An 18,439-nucleotide genomic window follows, 5' to 3' on the forward strand; every position below is an offset into this window, starting at 1 on the left:
GGATATCCCTTTTACTTTTACACTCAGACAATTTCCTGTTAGATTGGCGTTTGCAATGACAATTAATAAGGCACAGGGACAAACCTTCAAAAAGATATGCCTGTATCTGCCAAAACCAGTTTTCAGTCACGGACAATTGTATGTTGCTCTCTCCAGAGTTCCATCTTTTCATTCGCTCACAGTTGTATCCTCAAACCCACCCCATTTGAACAACTCTGTCTTTCAGAAAGTGTTCAGTCATCAATAAATAATTATGCGGCGTGTGCTACACCGTGGGTTGGCTAGAATTCTATATTAAACCTAATATTCAAGAAGCTAGGCAAAAGTATAAGTGCTAGAGTGCTAGATATGTTTTATAATTATTTGACAACAAATATGACTAATTAATACTATGATTAATACACTGAAAAATTAATTTATATCACGTCATTGAATGTTCCTCAAGAAACATATACAGTATATATATATATATATATATATATATATATATATATATATATATATATATATTGTCACAGGAGGCTGGGGGATAGACCCAGCCGGGACGCCTGGAAGGACCGGGAGGTGGTATGTACGTCCTCCGGGCCACGAGGGGGCAACCGCCCTGGATTTTGAGAGGACCACGGGAAAGGAGCAAGGAGGCTCAAGCCCATTGGGGCCCGTGGCCATCGCCAGGGGGTGCCCCGAGCCTCAGAGAGCCCAGGAAACATTCACTTCTGCCACACCCGGGAAGATGGAGAAAGACCCTTCCAGGGATGCCCGGAGTGCTTCCAGGTGCAAGAGCAGCACTTCCACCACTCCAGGAAGTGCTGCCAGAAGAGCATCATCGAGCACCTGGAGCACGTCCGGGTGAACATAAAAGGGGCTGCCTTCCTACATTCTGGGAGCTAGAGTCGGGAGTGGGAGCAGGACGAAGCTCCCGTGGAGAAAGGAAAGGTGGTCCAAGGACATTGGGGAAGAGGCCAGTGTTAAAGGTGTTTAGTGCTGGGAAGCACTGTGTGCTGTGTGGGACTGTGTTTGGAAGAAATAAACGTGTGCTTTTTTATGAAGACCTGGTCTCAGTCTGGTGGTGTCCGGACCCGGGTCTCACAATATATATACACTTCTTTAATTTGGTTCTCAATCTCTCATGTGAGACCTTATTAATGCCTTCTGAAAATCAAGGTGAAAAATATAATATGCATCTTTCTGATCATATGCTTTTGTTGCTTTGTCATTTAAGTCCAGCATATTGGTGAAACACAATCTCTCCTCTCTGAACCCATGCTGACTGTTGACTAACACTCATGTTCTTGCCATGTCATGCTTAATATTTTTCTTAATAATTCTGTCCATGTATTTACCTGTGATAAATATTAAACTTACTGGCCTATAGTTACTTGGATCTGTCCATTCACCCTTGTATAGAACAGTGTAATATTTGCTATTTTCCAGTCCTTAGGAATTTGCTCAGTACACAATGATTTTGAAAACGTATTTGCTAAGGGTTTATATATGCATTCACTAAGTCTCTCCAGCACTTAAGGAAAAATATTATTTGAAGGATGGATGATTTATTAGATTTTAGCCTATTTAATCTAAGCAGTACTTCTCCCTCTACAATTAAAAAAACAAATCACAAAATATCTCCATAATAGTCTAATAGTTACTTTTGGTGGGTTCAACCTCTTCACATGTATAATTTCAATAAGGTGCAAGTTCAAAGCATTTGCTATTTTGCTGTTTTTATATTCTATTTCACCTTTACTGTTCCTAATACTCTTTACCTTTGCCTTGACCTTTCTTTTACTAATAAACGTTGAAAGACTCTCCTTTTGCCTTATCTGCAATATTTCTGTCTAACTACGTTTTAGCCTTCCTCGTATCCTTTTTAAACAATGCTTGCATGCTTTCATGTTCCTTATGGTTTCCAATTGAATTAGTCTTTTGCAGCATGTCTTCTAATACAGCTGTTTTTCCTTTGTAACTTATTTTTTAACTCTCGCTGATTTCCTGCTGCTTCTAAATGTTGGTATAAACTTGTCCTGCATTATATGTAAAACCTTTTAAACCTGAACCACATCTCCTCAAATGTCTCTACACTTAAAAAGTTATCCAAATTTATCTTACTTAGCCTTTGCCACATTTGCTCCAAATTTGTTCTGCTAAAATGAAATGTTACTATTTTAGTTTTTAATTATGGATTCTTCCAAAAACTTATGGTCACTAGATTCTATTGGTTCAATCACCTTAACCCTTCAGTTCTATCTTTAGTATTACAGAATATTAAATCTAGACAGGCCTTTCACCTTCTTGGTTAACAGTCTTTGGTTACATACAGAAATTCCTTTTTTTTTTTGCTCCAGTGTTTATAAGGCTAGCCCAATTAATGTTTGAATATATAAAGTCCCCCACCTATAATATCTCCCTCTAAACTTGTGTTTTGAATATTATTAAAAAGATGTAAACCTAAACTATTGTTTACATTAGGAAGTGTTTAACACACTCATAATATGAGAACTCAATCCCTGATACTGTCTAGTCGAATCCCAATAAGCTGTAGTTCACCATTTAACACTTGCATTCCAGTTCTCTTTTATATGCAGGGTAACTACCACACCTTTTAGGCTTTACCTCTCATTCTTAAATAATACTGTATGTATGCATTAGTTATGTTTCTGCCCATCTCTATTATTTAGCCAGGTTTCTGTTACTAACATTATATCAAAGTTATGTGTGGCTACTTATAATTCAAATACATTAATCTGATCGTTAATACTGCCAGTATTAAGGCAACTCATTCTTAACATATTACTTACTCAACTTTTGCTTTTTAACAGTGCACTAGAACTATCAAAATTACCTTGTATGTTTATAGTTATACTACTGCCTGTGAAGTTCTAAACCTGGCCTGTTCTTTCTTCCTTAACACCCTAATTTTCCTATTGTAAACAATCCCCATCTAACCTACTCATACACCTCCCCAGTACATAGGTACTACTACTGTTCAAATGTAACCCATCACAGCAGAAGGGGTCCCATCTGTTCCAGAAGGTGTCTCATTGCCATGTAAACCTGTGCCACTCTGTTCTAGACCAAAATTTGAACCATATGTTAAGCCTTCAAATCACCTCAGTCTTTCCTGAACTGGTGTGTGGCATAGGCAGAACTGCAGAGAAGACCACCTTGTCAGTTTTACACCTCAGCTTGACGTCTATCCAGGGAGCTCTTCTACCTGTGCACCCAGAAGGCAACATACTTTGTCAGACTCTCTTTCACTGGAGCACATTTGTATTTCAATATCCCTAATGTCTGAGTCCCTCACTATCACTACTTTTCTCTTCATAGGGACTGTTTTTAGGTGATCCATTAGACCTTTTCGTTCATACCAATCACCTCAGATTTTTCAGAACCACCATCCAGCTCTGCAAAGTCCTGAATAGGATCGGAAACTTCAAACTCTGAGAGTGATGCCCCCAGACAGTGTGCATTGCATGCTTAGCATTTATTTCTGATCCTGATCCACCTATTTTTAGCTCTCTAATCTAAAGTCTTAGTCCACACCACTTTGGGGGTGCACAATATCTCCCTAAAAGACATCTAGGCAAAATCTGCCAATCCTTTATTATAGTACAGGCTAGACACCTCCCTCTCAAGTTCAGCAACCATGACGTCAAGGTGCTGGATCAGATCAGATTTCAAAGCCCTAGAAGGAGACTTTGTCATAGCAGGCTTCAAAAAAATCCAACATCATGCAAGATTTGCATTGTACTGGCCTCATGATTAAAATTCATTTGTTCGACAACTAAGCCCTTTTAGAATGAAATGTAAATTAATTTATGAGTTTAACAAACTACAGCACCTGTTTAATACTTACTGGACCTCTCAAAGCCCCTGTGTTAACTATTTAAGTTGCTCTTATTTCTAAATGCATTTGTCACTCTGCTGTTGACTTATTTTGACCTGCCTGGTGCAAGTGTTTTGATCTTTTAATGGATTTCCCCTTAAGCCTGTATGTAATAAACTATCTTTTTGCTACTTCTCTTTTTCCCTAACCTAACACAAATATTATATATATATCTAAATGGCCTCCTTTTTAAATGTTATCTTTGTCCTCGCGTTTCTCCTTGCATTAAATGCAGTATATCCAAATTAACTAGTTATCTTTTACTTACTTTCTAACAGGGAAAACCACTCGCTTATTTACTATTAACAGATGTGATGCTGGCTGATTATTCACTTACTCTACTTGCTGCTTGCTGAGCTGTTAGAGGAATTCTATGAGGTGGTGCAAAAATGTTTTCAGGGCAGCATTCTTGCTCCATTAGCCATTGCGTTTTTTTAATCCACTACAGACTTTGGCATATGATCAGAAAAGGTATCTAATGTGATAGAGGGGAGGAATGGAGAAGTGTATTGATTTTCTTCATTTGAAGCCTTATGACTCTATACTACATCCTAAGTGATAAAGAATAAAAAGAGAAGACAGAGGGAAAAATGCACATTTGAACATCTTTATACACTACAATGTACATCAGGAGAAAAAAAATCACATTTGAATATCTCTTATTAATTCTACAAATTCTATGTTGCATACAAGATTAAATAATTATAAATCAAAAGTGAAACAATAGGTTAAATGTGCTTTTATTACCTTTTTTGTGAAATATTTCTAATGACAGCACCAAAATTTACTTGTTCTGGCGATGTTTACTTCAGTGCTCAGTTTGTCAAATCCTCAAGATGTTCTTAAGACATTGTAGACCTTCAAAAAGTCTTAATCGGCTTGAGTTTGCTAAATGATCTGCCTGCAGAAGCTAATGTTGCTGGAATTGTTTTCAGTATTCGTAAGCTGGCACAAACATTTGGGAACAGGTCACAAAGAATTATTCTGTTAATATATTTAACAAATCTAATGGTTTTAACTGTGAATTTCCAAATTGTACTTAGGGTAAATGTTGCATTTCTGTTACAAAATTCTCATCATTAAAGTCATCAGGATATTGCTTTGATAAAGATAACACTTTTCATGTCACTTTCAGACAAGATATTTTTACAAGAAATCAAACTTTTCATCAAACTGCTTGACAACACTGAATTTTTCAGTTCATCCTACTATTTGAGGGTGTCTCTCAAAAATACTGAGGGATAGCCTCAGTGCGTTGCTTATATCTATTCAGCTTCTTAATTTCACCTTTACAGCAATTCACTGAAAATCCAGGTTTAATGTAAGAATTGTCATATTTCGATTAAATTACATTTTTTCTTCTCATTTTTATTGTCAGCCTCTTCACTGGATCTTTTCATTGACACTAACATCCAAGCACCGACAAGGCTTTCTAAAGTTTGCTGTTTCTTGCTCATTTTAAAAGGACTGTCTGGTGTACACAGTAAATGGTATCCAATTCTAAAATAAAATCTAGTGGTGAACGTTCATCCCTGTGATCTGGAAAGAGCAAGAATCCACTATCACTTGACAACGGCAAGCACCATCGCGGTAGGGATGCTACATTATAACAAAAAAGCAATTGTAATGATTATGCCTGTTGATGATGCCTTAAAGCAGTACAATGTATTACAATTTGTGATCAATTTAACAATCAGATGAGCTGCATATAATTTAAATTTGTAGTGTGGACCACCCAGGCTGGCACTGCCACCTGAACCCACCACAGACAAACGTGGGACACAAGTTTAAGGCACACACGTTTTATCTTTTTCCTTGTGGGAAACTCATTCTGCATTTCCTACAGGCACAACACAGTCAAAAGCACAGCACAAACATAATACTTTGTCTTTTCTTTCTCTTCCTCTTTTTCCTCTCCTCTACTCCTCTGGTCAAGCTTTGTCTTCCTCCTCCTAACTCTGGCACTCTGAGTAGTTGCTGCTGGCTCCTTTTATAAGGCACCCGTAAGTGCTCCAGGTGCTTGATGACTCATTTCCGGCAGCACTTCTGGGTGAAGAACTGCCCATAAGGTCTCAGCAGTTCCTACTGCAGCACCCCCCTGGCGGCGCCAGCAGATCCCAACAGGGCTGCACCAAACTCTAACTCCCGTAAAGCCCTGCGGGAGTCTGAGGCACCACTGCAACCAAGGGTCGGTTGCCATCTAGCGTCTCGGGGGAGGTAACGCTCTGGCCATGCTTGCTTTCCTGGACCTCACAGTGTGAAGGCATCCTGGCCGGGCAAGACCAGGCAGAATTACAAATAGGCATCAGTTTTGAATATCTTTTTACATATGGTTGGAAACCTAATTCAGGCCGCCTTTGAAATTACCCCCCCACCCCAGGCCACAATGTGATGTACCAGTTGACACTGCAACACTTGCCACAGCTAAAGTGTATTACCCATTCAGCTGATGAGATACAGCTCTCCAAACACACTTTCACCTGCTTTTGCTTCTGGATAGTTGACTGCTATCCGGCCCCATTTTGGCAACCAAAACAAAGTTTTAGGAGCAAACACTGTATTTCATCAAGTTTCGCACAAATATGACATGCACCACTGAACTCTGTTTAATCTTTGCAAGCTGTAATGACATCAGCACATAGCACACACTCTGTACGTCAGCAGCCTCAACAGGACTGTCATATTTTAGTTCTCTTCATCATTTTGTTCAGCATTTTTAACAGCATGCAACATCACTAGTGTTCTCTAGTTTTTGTTGCTTCATGCCTGTCATGCTCTGGTTTATTTGTATGTTCAGATTACCTTTAGCCATATATGACAAGTGCAGGAGTAACTAATTCTGACAGAGGCTTGTATGAACACAGTGACAGATTAACAGATAATTGTCTATCCACATAGAAGTATCCACACACAGGAGGTTTAGGAGAAACATTGACCCAAAATTTATTTCCTTTTATTCCTGAAATGTAGAGTCCCATTTTTAGACTTCCAACATACTGCAGTAACACACAAAACCTTCCTGTACAAAAATGAAAAATTAGATAGAAGAAAACTGATATTCAAATAATGTTATTGTGAACTTAAATAGCTTATTATAACTTTATTAAATTAATTTTGATTTTTAAATTGGTATTATTACCTCTAATTTTGTTACTAACAGTTTCTTGTTCAATTTAATAATAATCCTTGCACTTTGAAGATATAGCAATAAGTAAAGGACAAATTATAAACAACAATACTTGAAAAATGTTATAACAAAAATATACAACAATAAACTTTATTCTAACCAATCCATATTAATTATATTTAGTATTTATTTCACAAGTGCATTATAGAATCCACTGTAGCAACACAGATCTGATTAAACACTTACCTCCATACATCCTATCCCTTTTCCATTCATAAACACTGTTTGATTAAGCAATACACTTTTCAAAATGCTTTCAAGAACCTGTTTTCAATATAAGTAAAAAAAGATGGGGTTCTTGACACTAATCTAGCTCATAGTTATCTGGCTAAACAGGATCAAAACAACCTAAATTCGATTCCCTGCCTTGCCACTGCCTGTGGAGTTTAAACATTAAATAAAAGTTTTTGTACGGATTTTGATTCTTTACCACATGTTAAATTAATCTGGTAAATCTAAATGAACACATAAGAATGAAACTAGAAGTACATCTCAAACCACAGGGAGACCAAAAAAATGGTAAGGAATCTGACTAACATTCTTAAGCTCCTATGAAGATGCAAAGGAGCTTATCTAAGTACCAATAATGTAATTGTGCATGCATATTGATATATTACAAGTAGAATGGAGAATATTCACAACAGTTAGTGGTGTATGTTATTGTCTAGCCTGGAGTTTGTGACTTCTCTCCAGGCAACTTAAAATAATCCATTATGTAAATACCTATACATGATTCTCAGGCTGGTTACTTTTAATAAATTATATCTACAAATGGACTCAAATAAATATCAAGAATGCCTGTGCTTACTGCTGAAAAATGCCTTTCTTAGAAAACATAATAGAGAGCCATCACTGAATAAATTGTTTTCAGAGTTTGGACCAACTGTATTAATTTTAAGTATCTTTTTAAAAGAAATCTGCAGATAAACTCAAGTTAATCTTTATACTGTGCCTTATTCCCACTAATCAGAAAAAAGTCAAGTGAACCCTTACTGAAAACTGATGTTCATCACAGACAGTTGTTGTCCATGAGAAGGTCAAGCATTATTTGCACAGTTCTGAGAGATGTATCTAATAGTACTTTTAGACGCAGCCAGTGATAAAGTGTGCTGTATAGCCTACAGGTGAAATCTCACTCAATCTTAGTTTTTTTCTTTATAATTTTTATATCATTATTATAAACATAATCTAATATGTAATGATGCACGTTGTCATTTATTTTGACACTTAATTGAGTGCTTCATCAAGGGAACCACCTAGTGGAAGATTTCAAAATTACAAGAGAAACAAATAAACTAGGGTTGGGAATCGATAAAAAAAATTAACTAATTAATCGCATCACTGTATGCAATTAAACATGATTAATTGCACCTAACATTAAAACATGTATTCATAAAATAAATCCTGAAATCATGAAGTAAATACACTGAATCTGAAAAATAATGTAAAATCAACACAAATGGATTTAAAAAAAAATTAATGGCATTGCTTAAATTTAAACAATGACCTTAAACCCGAACTTTTAACAAAATACTACCTAAGCAAGTACAACCTGAATTTGAATGCATTCCTAAACAGTAAGTTGAAAAGAAGGCAATAAGAAAATGAGGCCAATATATTATAAGCACCTACAAAACTAACAACAAAAACATCTTTTGTTAATTCTCAAATTGGCATAGTATATAAAACACAGACATATAAAAGTAAAACTAAATGATCAAAATGACTGTAGATTTTGAATGCAGTGCTAAAAACTGATATTAATTAAAAGTTTAAGCATCTATTAAATGGGCATACATTAAAATTAAAGTTAAAACTCTGCAAATACCATCCTCAATTGTTCGTCATCATCAATGACTTGAGAATTATACTCTACATAAGTGTTTTTCAACTGGTGTGCTATGGAAATTGCAGTGTAGTGCCCCTGGGTCCTGACCTGAGATAGACACACTGCTCAGGTGGTCGAGATCTGTCTGAAGGATTGGACTACCAGAAGAAGCCGACATAAAAGCAGTTCTGTGATCTGTGTTTTGCAGACACAGCACTTAGAGAGCTCCTGTAGCAGCCAGGAGACATATTGGGGGCCCATCTGCCAGGGTGAGTGTTTGCCAGCTTATTAAGTGCTGTGTCTGCGAGCGCCAATCTCCAAACTGATTTTTTCAAAGATGTCTCCATCACATGTATAACATGTAATGTTTTTGTAGTTGGTAGAATCATCGTGGGTCTTTGGATTTTTTGGGTTACAAAAAGTGAGCCACCACGGAAAAAATGTTGGAAAACACTGCTGTACACCTTTGCTTCTGGTACACAAAAAGTTCTCCATAGAAAGTTCTCCTAAAAACTGACACTGTTCATTACTTGGTGGTTATGTTGCGTTCTTTGTGTAAATTAGCTAATATACTGCATCTGGAACAATGGGTAGGGATAATCATTACACTTTTTTTGTCATTATATTAGGGCAATCAGCAGTGCAAGCTACCTGCAGACTATTTTGGATTTAGTGCCACTCAAAGATATCTTATTTTGTACTTAGGTGGTATGACATTGATCCGATCTTCTTACAGAAACTTGAAAATAAAAAAAGCTCAATTTTTATCTTCACAAATTTTCTCTAGCATTTCATGAGGTCTGCCATAAATGGTTTTTATTTTAATAGAAACTAGGGGGCTTCACCTCCTACTCGCCAACCCCCCCTCCCCCCACCTGTGCTTTGCGCTGTTGTGAAGAGGGGGGCTGAATGCACCCAAGGAGATGCGTCCGCTCCTCTCAAACCACGCTTAAACGGTGATACAATGGGATACAAATAATTTTTTTTAACTCCTCTTTGCTCGATCAGCTGTTGGCTTGCTGCTGCTGTTTTGCTGTGTGATCTGAACTTTGCTTGCAATGCACCATTGTGAAGAGTGTGGCTGAATGCACACCAAGGTGACGCGGTCGCTCCTCTGAAGCCCTTCTTAAATGGTGATACATTGGGAAACAAGTAACAGTTGTTTTTTTCAACCTCCTCTTTGCTCAATCAGCTACTGGCTTGCTGCTAGCTTGCTGCTGCTTTCGTTCCGCGTGATCAGGATTTTGGGCGGGTTCTTCAAACGTTTAAAAGCCTGTACAGCACTTGCCCTTTTATCCTAAAACACTATGTGATCTCTTTTCGCTTTTCCGTTATTTCACAGAGTAATATTTTCAGTTTGTTTGTGCTAATGTGATGTTTTCACTCATTTTTTTGAGACTTTCGAATTTTCCTACTTCCATTATCTCTAACCTGCTCTGCATGTGTATCACGGGATTTGCTTACAAAGGTTGGAAGTATGACGTGACATGCCTATCTCACGGGATATGAGTGTCTCCCTTCAAAAGATCTCTCTTCAAAAGTGTCTCTCTGTCTCTCTTCCAAAGTGTCTCTCAGTCTCTTCAAAAGATAATGTTTCGTCACCGGAAAAGTCTCATCCCAAGATTATTTTATATAATAGAGAGATTGGAAGTACTGTACATTCATACTGACACTGCGCTTTATGTATCTGATTATCTAACCATGTAGGTTATTTCTTTTCCCACCTTTCTCATATAGGGGTACACAGTTCTTCCAGCTTTTCATTAGAATTAAGTGATAATAGCTTAAATATGCAGTATCACCTTTCCCACATTTGGTTTGTGTCTTGTGCTCATGGCTTATGAGCAGGGGTGCACATAAGTGGTGCACAGGTGCACCTGCGCTATCAAAATAAACAATGCGCACCAGATCTAATGTTGTAACGTGCGTTTGCATACCTAAGATTTTAGGAAAGATATGTGCTAAATATTGGACTGCAGTATGAGCCACTGCTTTTATAACTTTCATCATTCATCAAAATGTCCAAGAAGAAAGCTCCATTAAGCAATTACTTTGGTGTTCCTCCACCTCCAAAGAAACACCAGACTGAACCTGAACCACAAAAGAAGTGTGCGTTCTCGGAAAAATGGCTGCAGGAGGTCAGCTGGCTTCAAACGAATGATGCCCGCACTGAAATGTAGTGCAAGCTATGCTGTGAAAATCCCACTGTGGCGGATAAAAACAGCGTCTTTTACACAGGTACTAAAAACTTCAATCGTCCAGCTTTTGATAAGCATGTGAATGGTAGAGAGCACCAGAAAGTAGTGCAAGTGGTTGATAACATGCACAGCCAGGATAAGAGGCCCAGTGGTTTGATCGACAGATGACAAGAAAAGCTGACTGAAGAACAGCATCAAGCACTGAGTAACGTTTTTTTGTTGGCCTTTCACAAAGCGAAACATGCACATCCTACAGTATGTGTTCATATGAGGAGGATATTCCGCATCTCAAGAGGCTTGGAGTTAACATCAGGACCGCTTATCATTCTCAAGAAGGCGGGAGGTGTACCATGCAGTGTATTGCACAGACAAAAACTTCAGATTTGAGTGAAAAACTGAAATCAGCTGAATTTTGGGGTGTCCTCTTCGATGGATCAGAAGATATAACAAAAATGGAGCAGGAAATTGTGTACATTGTTTCTGTGTCCAGCAACAGACAATTCAGCTCAGATTTCCTTAGAATAATTAACCTGGGGGCCAATCGAACTGCACAGGACATAATGGACGAACTTGTTCAACTGTTTCATACTTGTGGTTTAGCGGAGTGGAAGATGAAACTGGTCTCAGTATGCACTGACGGAGCCACTGTCAACGTTGGAATTTACAACGGGATCATTCCAAAATTACGTCAGATGATGGACATCGGGGATTTCATTGTGCATATCCTGTGCACCGCCCACACCCTGGAGAACTGCGCCAAGTCAGCTGATCACACGGTCCCATACTGTGAGTCATTTAATCAATCCACGGTAAAGTTGCTAAGCTTTTACTTACAGAAAGGGGGTGCAAAACAAATTGCATAGCTAAAGCAGATCTGTGAAGAGAAAGGCATTGCTTTTGTCAAATTTGGAAAATTTAACAATATCAGATGATCTGCATGGAGACAGGAGACTCTGTTGAAAATATGGAGAATGTTACCAGCCATTCAGATTCAAGTGGAAACAAGTGATGACAGTAGTCTAAAGCATATCTGCACAGAGCATTTTCATTGTTTTCTAGTCAACATGCCTGATATTGGGAACATTTTACAGTTCACCTCCCTCAGGTTCCAGCAAGTGAATCTGACTATTGGTGAATGCAAAGATGAACTTGTGGTTGCTATTGGACAGCTGACACTACTGATGGACAGTGAGGGTAAGTACAGGAAGGAGACTGTGTCACATGCTGATGCTGACAGGGATAAGACTGATGTGTTGAGAGTTCTAATTCACGAGTTTGAAACCAGATATGAATCCCTCAAATCATGTGATCACTTTTTGATTTTTGATCCTACAACTTGGCCTCTTGAAATGAAAGACCTCCACAGTTTTGGCAACACAATATTTAGTAACATCCTTGAGACATATGAGGCCAGCATGTCTGTTGACAGAGTCTCCACTTTAAGAGAATGGTTGCGTTTAAAGCAAGCAGGAAAATGTTTGGCAGCCTCCTCTGTGCATGACCTGGTGAATGTAGTGAAGACAAGCAATCCAGGCAGTTCCTCCAACATCCAAAAAGTCCTTCTGTTGTCCCTTACACTGCCCTTGAGCAGTGCTGCATGTGAGAGGGGATTTTCATATCTAAATATAATAAAAACAAGTACAGATCCTGCCTGTCAGACTCTCACCTCTCATCTATAATGTCTAAGTTCACAACAGACACCTTTGACCCAAAGCCAGCTGTTGACTTGTGGATGCAAACAGCTGATCGCAGGGTGAACCAGGGAGAAAGGAGCAGGCCTAGTACATCTGCGTCTTCTACAGTTTTTGAAATTGAGGAAGACAGTCAGGAGGGGAGTGATAATGATGATGATGACATAAGATAACTTTCAGTGCTTTTAAATAGCAGTAACTGTTGTCAGTGCTTAAAACACTGTCATTTCATTTGGTTTTCAGTGTTTGAAAAGCAGTCATTTCATTAGAAAGCTACATACTATGGGGCTTTAAAGAACAGATATTTTGTTGTTCTGGTTTTATTCATTCTCAGTTGAAATGAAAGTACATGTGATGTCAGGTTATCCATGTATCCCTCTATTGTGTTCATCCTGTGAGGTTGGTCATGGAAAAAATTTATTTAAAAAAGTGAGGACCAAGCAACAACTCCAGGTTCTCCCCTGCAAACAAGACCAAATATGTTATGTACACCTCTGCTTATGAGGTAAGGTCTCGCTCACAGCAGCCACATGCAGGAAAAAGACATCAACAGCAACAACAACAACATTTATTTATATAGCACATTTTCATAGAAAAAGGTAGCTCAAAGTGCTTTACATAGTGAAGAAAAGAAAAGTAAAGAACAAAATAAGAAATTAAAATAAGACACCATTAGTTAACATAGAATAAGAGTAAGGTCCGATGGCCAGGGAGGACAGAAAAAACAAAAAAAAACTCCAGACGGCTGAAGAAAAAAATAAAATCTGCAGGGGTTCCAGGCCACAAGACCGCCCAGTCCCCTCTGGGCATTCTACCTAACATAAATGAAATAGTCCTCTTTGTATTTAGGGTTCTCACGGAAGGACTTGATGATGATGGTCATGCAGACTTCTGGCTTTTAATCCATCACTATTGAAACATCACGGTGCTTTGAGTAGATGGTGGTGGCTCGAACCACCACCAAAAGGAAACCGGAAAAAGAAACAGAAGAGAGTAGGGGTTAGTACAGATTTTAGAGCCACCATGAATAGTTATTATAATGAATTGGATATACAGAGTATCAGGATTAAATTAAAGTGAAGTTATGAGAAGGCTATGTTAAAATAATGTGTTTTCAGCAGTTTTCTGAAGTGCTCCACTGTATTAGCCTGGCAAATTCCTATTGGCAGGCTATTCCAGATTTTAGGTGCATAACAGCAGAAGGCCGCCTCATCACGTCTTTTAAGTTTTGCTCTTGGAATTCTAAGGAGACACTCGTTTGAGGATCTGAGGTTACGATTTGGAATATAAGATGGCAGACATTCTGATATATAAGATGGGGCGGGATTATTTAAGGCTTTATAAACCATAAGCAGAACTTTAAAGTCAATCCTGAATGACACAGGTAACCAGTGTAGTGACATCAAAACTGGAGAAATGTGCTCGGATTTTCTTTTCCTGGTTAGGATTCTAGCAGCTGCATTCTGCACTAGTTGCAAATGATTTATGTCTTTTTTGGGTATTCCTGAGAGGAAAACTGAAAACAAACGCGTGAACTAATTTCTCAGCATCTTTCAATGATATAAAAGGTCTAACTTTTGCTAATGTTTCTTAAGTGAAAAAATGCTGTCCTAGTGATCTGGTTCATATGCGATTTAAAATTCAGATTACAGTCAACTGTTACCCCTAAGCTTTTTACCTCCGTCTTGACTTTTAATCCTAATGTATCCAGTTTATTTCTAATAGCCTCATTGTATCCATTATTGCCAATCACTAAAATTTCAGTTTTCTCTTTATTTAGCTTGAGAAAGCTACTATTCGTCCATTCAGAAATACAAGTAAGACATTGTGTTAGTGAATCAAGAGAATCGGGGTCATCAGGTGCTATTGATAAATACAGCTGTGTATCATCAGCATAGCTGTGGTAGCTCACATTGTGCCCTGAGATAATCTGACCTAACGGAAGCATGTAGATTGAGAAGAGCAGCGGACCCAGGATAGAGCCTTGTGGAACACCATATAGGATGTCATGTGTCTTTGAGTTGTAATTACCACAACTAACAAAGGATTTTCTCCCTACCAGGTAGGATTCAAACCAATTTAAGACACTGCCAGAGAGGCCCACCCATTGACTAAGGCGATTTCTAAGAATATTGTGATCAATGGTGTCAAATGCGGCACTCAGATCTAAGAGGATGAGAACAGATAAATGGCCTCTGTCTGCATTTACCCGCAGGTCATTTACTACTTTAACGAGTGCAGTTTCTGTGCTGTGATTTGTTCTAAAACCTGAATGAAATTTATCAAGAATAGCATGTTTATTGAGGTGGTCATTTAACTGCATAATGACTGCCTTGTCTAGAATTTTACTTAAGAAAGGCAGGTTAGAGGTGGGTCAAAAATTTTCAAGAGCAGAGGGGTCAAGATTATTTTTCTTAAGTAGGGGTTTAACTACAGCAGTCTTAAGACAGTCTGGGAAGACCCCCGTATCTAATGATGAATTTACTATGTCAAGAATATTATCAATTAGCATGCCCAATACTTCTTTGAAAAAATTTGTTGGTATTGGGTCAAGAACGCAGGTGGAGGGTTTCAGTTGAGAAATTATTTTATGTAAATCAGGTAAATCTATCCTGGTGAAAGAGTTTAATTTGTTTATAACGGAGTACTTGGGTTTAGGAGGATCCTCAGTGTTGGGGAGATATACTATGTTATTTCTAATATCATTAGTTTTTTGATTGAAAAATACAGCAATAGCCTCACAGGTTTTACTGGAAGTACTTAGGAGGCATTCCTTTGAGTTACCTGGGTTTAGCAGACGATCAATCGTCGAGAATAAGACTCTGGGATTAATAGCATTGTTATTTATAATCTTAGGGAAATAGCAGCGCCTCTCAAGATGGACTGTGTTATTGTATTCTGTTATTTTAACTTTTAATATTTCATAGTGGATAGTTAATTTAGTCTTCCTCCATTTACGCTCAGCTCTACAGCATGTTCTCTTTAAATCAGACACTCTTTGGGTCTTCCATGGTATAACAATGCTAGAAGATTTTTTAACTGTCTTTTCAGGTGCAACTATGTCAACAACAGCTCTCACTTTAGTATTAAATCTTTCCACCTTACTATTTACATTATCCTCGCCATTATAGTTGGCACTATAAACGGACTGATTACTTAGAATGTTTGTGAGTTTTAAAGCTGCTGATGAGTCAAAGAAGCGTTTTTTAACAATATGCTTCTCATGAATGTTTTCTATCAATATTTCTATGTTAAATAGTAGAAGAAAATAGTCTGATAGACCAATATCAATAATCTGCTTTACATCAACCTTTAGTCCTTTAGCAATTACTAAGTCTAACGTATGACCTGCTTTATGTGTAGGCTGATTAACGAGCTGTCTCAAATCAAAAGAGTCCAGGAGGTTCATGAATTCTTTTACTTTTTGGTCACACTGATTATCTATATGAAAGTTAAAGTCGCCGACTATTAAGAGTGTGTCATAGTTCGTAATTAAAATTGACATTAAGTCAGAGAATTCCTCAAAGAAAGACACGTTAAATTTAGGAGGTCTATACACTGATAATACTAGAACGTGAGAATCTCCATGAATGACAACGGTGAGATACTCAAAGGACTTGAATTTACCAAAACTGACATCTTTACATTTTAACCGGCTTGAGTAAATGTTTACTAGGCCGCCGCCTCTTTTTCCTTGGCGATCTGCACAAGTAAAATTGTAATCCGGAGGCGCAGATTCAATTAAATCAGCTGTGCCACCTGAGCTAAGCCATGTTTCACTTAGTGCAATAAAATCAATTTTTCTATCACTAATAAGATCGTTGATAAAAAACGTCTTGTTAGTTAAAGCTCTAACATTTAATAGTGCCATATTTTATGTTTTGGAGGGGCAGAGATGAATACTATGTGCTTTATTGATATTTGGTACAGGAACTAAGTTATTTTTGTTAGTGCCGCTCTGTGTGTATTTTTTATTTAATCTATAGTCTGTTTTTATAGTTTTAATACATTGTTCATCTAAAGTAGTAATTGTAATTAAATTATTGGTGTTTATGCCGTATTGCCTAGATTTTCTACATGCATTCAGATTGGTTATTAGAGTATTAATGTTGTGCACTTTTACGGAAGATTTTATTAAACAATTATCATGTCCTAGCACAGCATTAGCATTTCGGAAGGGGTTAAGAGTAGAGATAGATAGTCAAGATAAACAAATTACCTTAGATATGTTTTCGGAGAGGACCCGGACATGTTAATAAAATGGGTGTTTGGATCTCAGCTTATGTTATTTTCTGTTTACTTTTCTTGGCGATGTTTGCTTATTTTATATGCTAACTGGCAGAATACCAAAAACAACATTTAGTTCCTTTAAAAGGAATTCCCTGTTCTTCTGGGCCAGTGTGTCCTCAGCTTTGCGCTGTACAACACCCATGGGAGATGCCTGAGGGATGATCAAGCCACCTAAATTGGCTTATCTCCACCTGGAGGAGCTGCAACACTGGCAATATTTATTTTGTTGACTTTTCATACCTACACAACTTTCAAGGTTAAGTTGTAAACCTTTGACAGAAAAAAAATGTTTGCATATCAATTTCTTTATTTATACAAAAACCAAAGTTGTAAATTCATGTGTTTTATTTTTTAGGTTGTGAGGTTGAAATTCTAAAAGTAAAACCAACTTTCTGCAAAGAATACTACAATTATCCTTCTGATAAAGATTTCTCAACTGCTATTGATAAAGCAATTGAAGTATTAAGGTAAGCTTTAAGGGAAGATATTATGCTTGTTGTATTTCCATTAACACAGTATGTCTTCTGAGCTCCAGTCATTAATTAATATGTTAGGCATATTCTTTTAGGATGTACATTAGGGTTCATAAGCTACAGAATGTTGGTCTTTGTATTACAAAAAAGACTTATCAGTGCCAGGGAAAAGTTCAGGGAAGAGAAGAGCTACTAAAATAATGTATGAGCTACAGTATGATAAAAGATTGAAGGAGTTTGATCACTTTGGTGTAAGTAAGTACAGATTAAAAGTTGACATACTAGAAGTTTTTAAAATTAAATAGCAGGATAAAGGTCAGCTGACACTATTTAAAGAAGTCCTTCAAAGAGCACAGGTGAGCAAAGATAGGAGCTGTTTAAGGGTAGATTTTAGACAAATGTTGCAAAGTTTTTTTTTTCCACTCAGAAAACTAATTCATTACCATTGAAGGAGTGAGATGTACTCTGGAGATGTTCAAATTTCAATTTGACAGTATTTTGCAGATGGTTGATAATTAATTATGTTGGCCTGATTGGCTTGTTCTTGTTTTTTGAGGTTAATATCATAGAAAAAAACTGACTGTGGCATTTCATCTTTCTTTGAAATGTATTTCCAATGGAACTCTTTTCGTAATTTCCATTTCTTATTTTGTTGTTATTTTAAGTTTACAGAATTGGCCTCTTGACAGTTCATACTTATATTGAGTTATATACTACAGTATTGTAAATTGTAAATATAGTTATCATGTTTGAGTAGAACAAGGTGAAATGTCCTGTTGGACAGGATTTCTTGTTTTGAAGGATAGAGAAGAGAAAATGTTCTGCTTAGGGGCATGGGCAAAGGAATCATTAGAATCATTGCAGATGTCTTAACACAGAAGGTTGT

General features: G+C 37.5%; 1 protein-coding gene across 2 annotated transcripts in view; it reads left to right on the forward strand.

Moving 5' to 3' along the window:
* The window catches only part of enpp6 (ectonucleotide pyrophosphatase/phosphodiesterase 6), a 126,107-nt gene that overhangs the window by 50,466 nt on the left and 57,202 nt on the right, over positions 1–18,439 (forward strand). For both annotated transcript variants that reach the window (XM_051928448.1, XM_028802125.2), the window contains exon 3: positions 17,436–17,547. In XM_051928448.1, coding sequence (XP_051784408.1) covers positions 17,436–17,547 — 112 coding nt within the window. The remainder of the gene's footprint in view (positions 1–17,435; positions 17,548–18,439) is intronic.

This window comes from Erpetoichthys calabaricus, chromosome 5, assembly GCF_900747795.2.
Source record: "Erpetoichthys calabaricus chromosome 5, fErpCal1.3, whole genome shotgun sequence".
Classification (NCBI taxonomy): domain Eukaryota; kingdom Metazoa; phylum Chordata; class Cladistia; order Polypteriformes; family Polypteridae; genus Erpetoichthys; species Erpetoichthys calabaricus.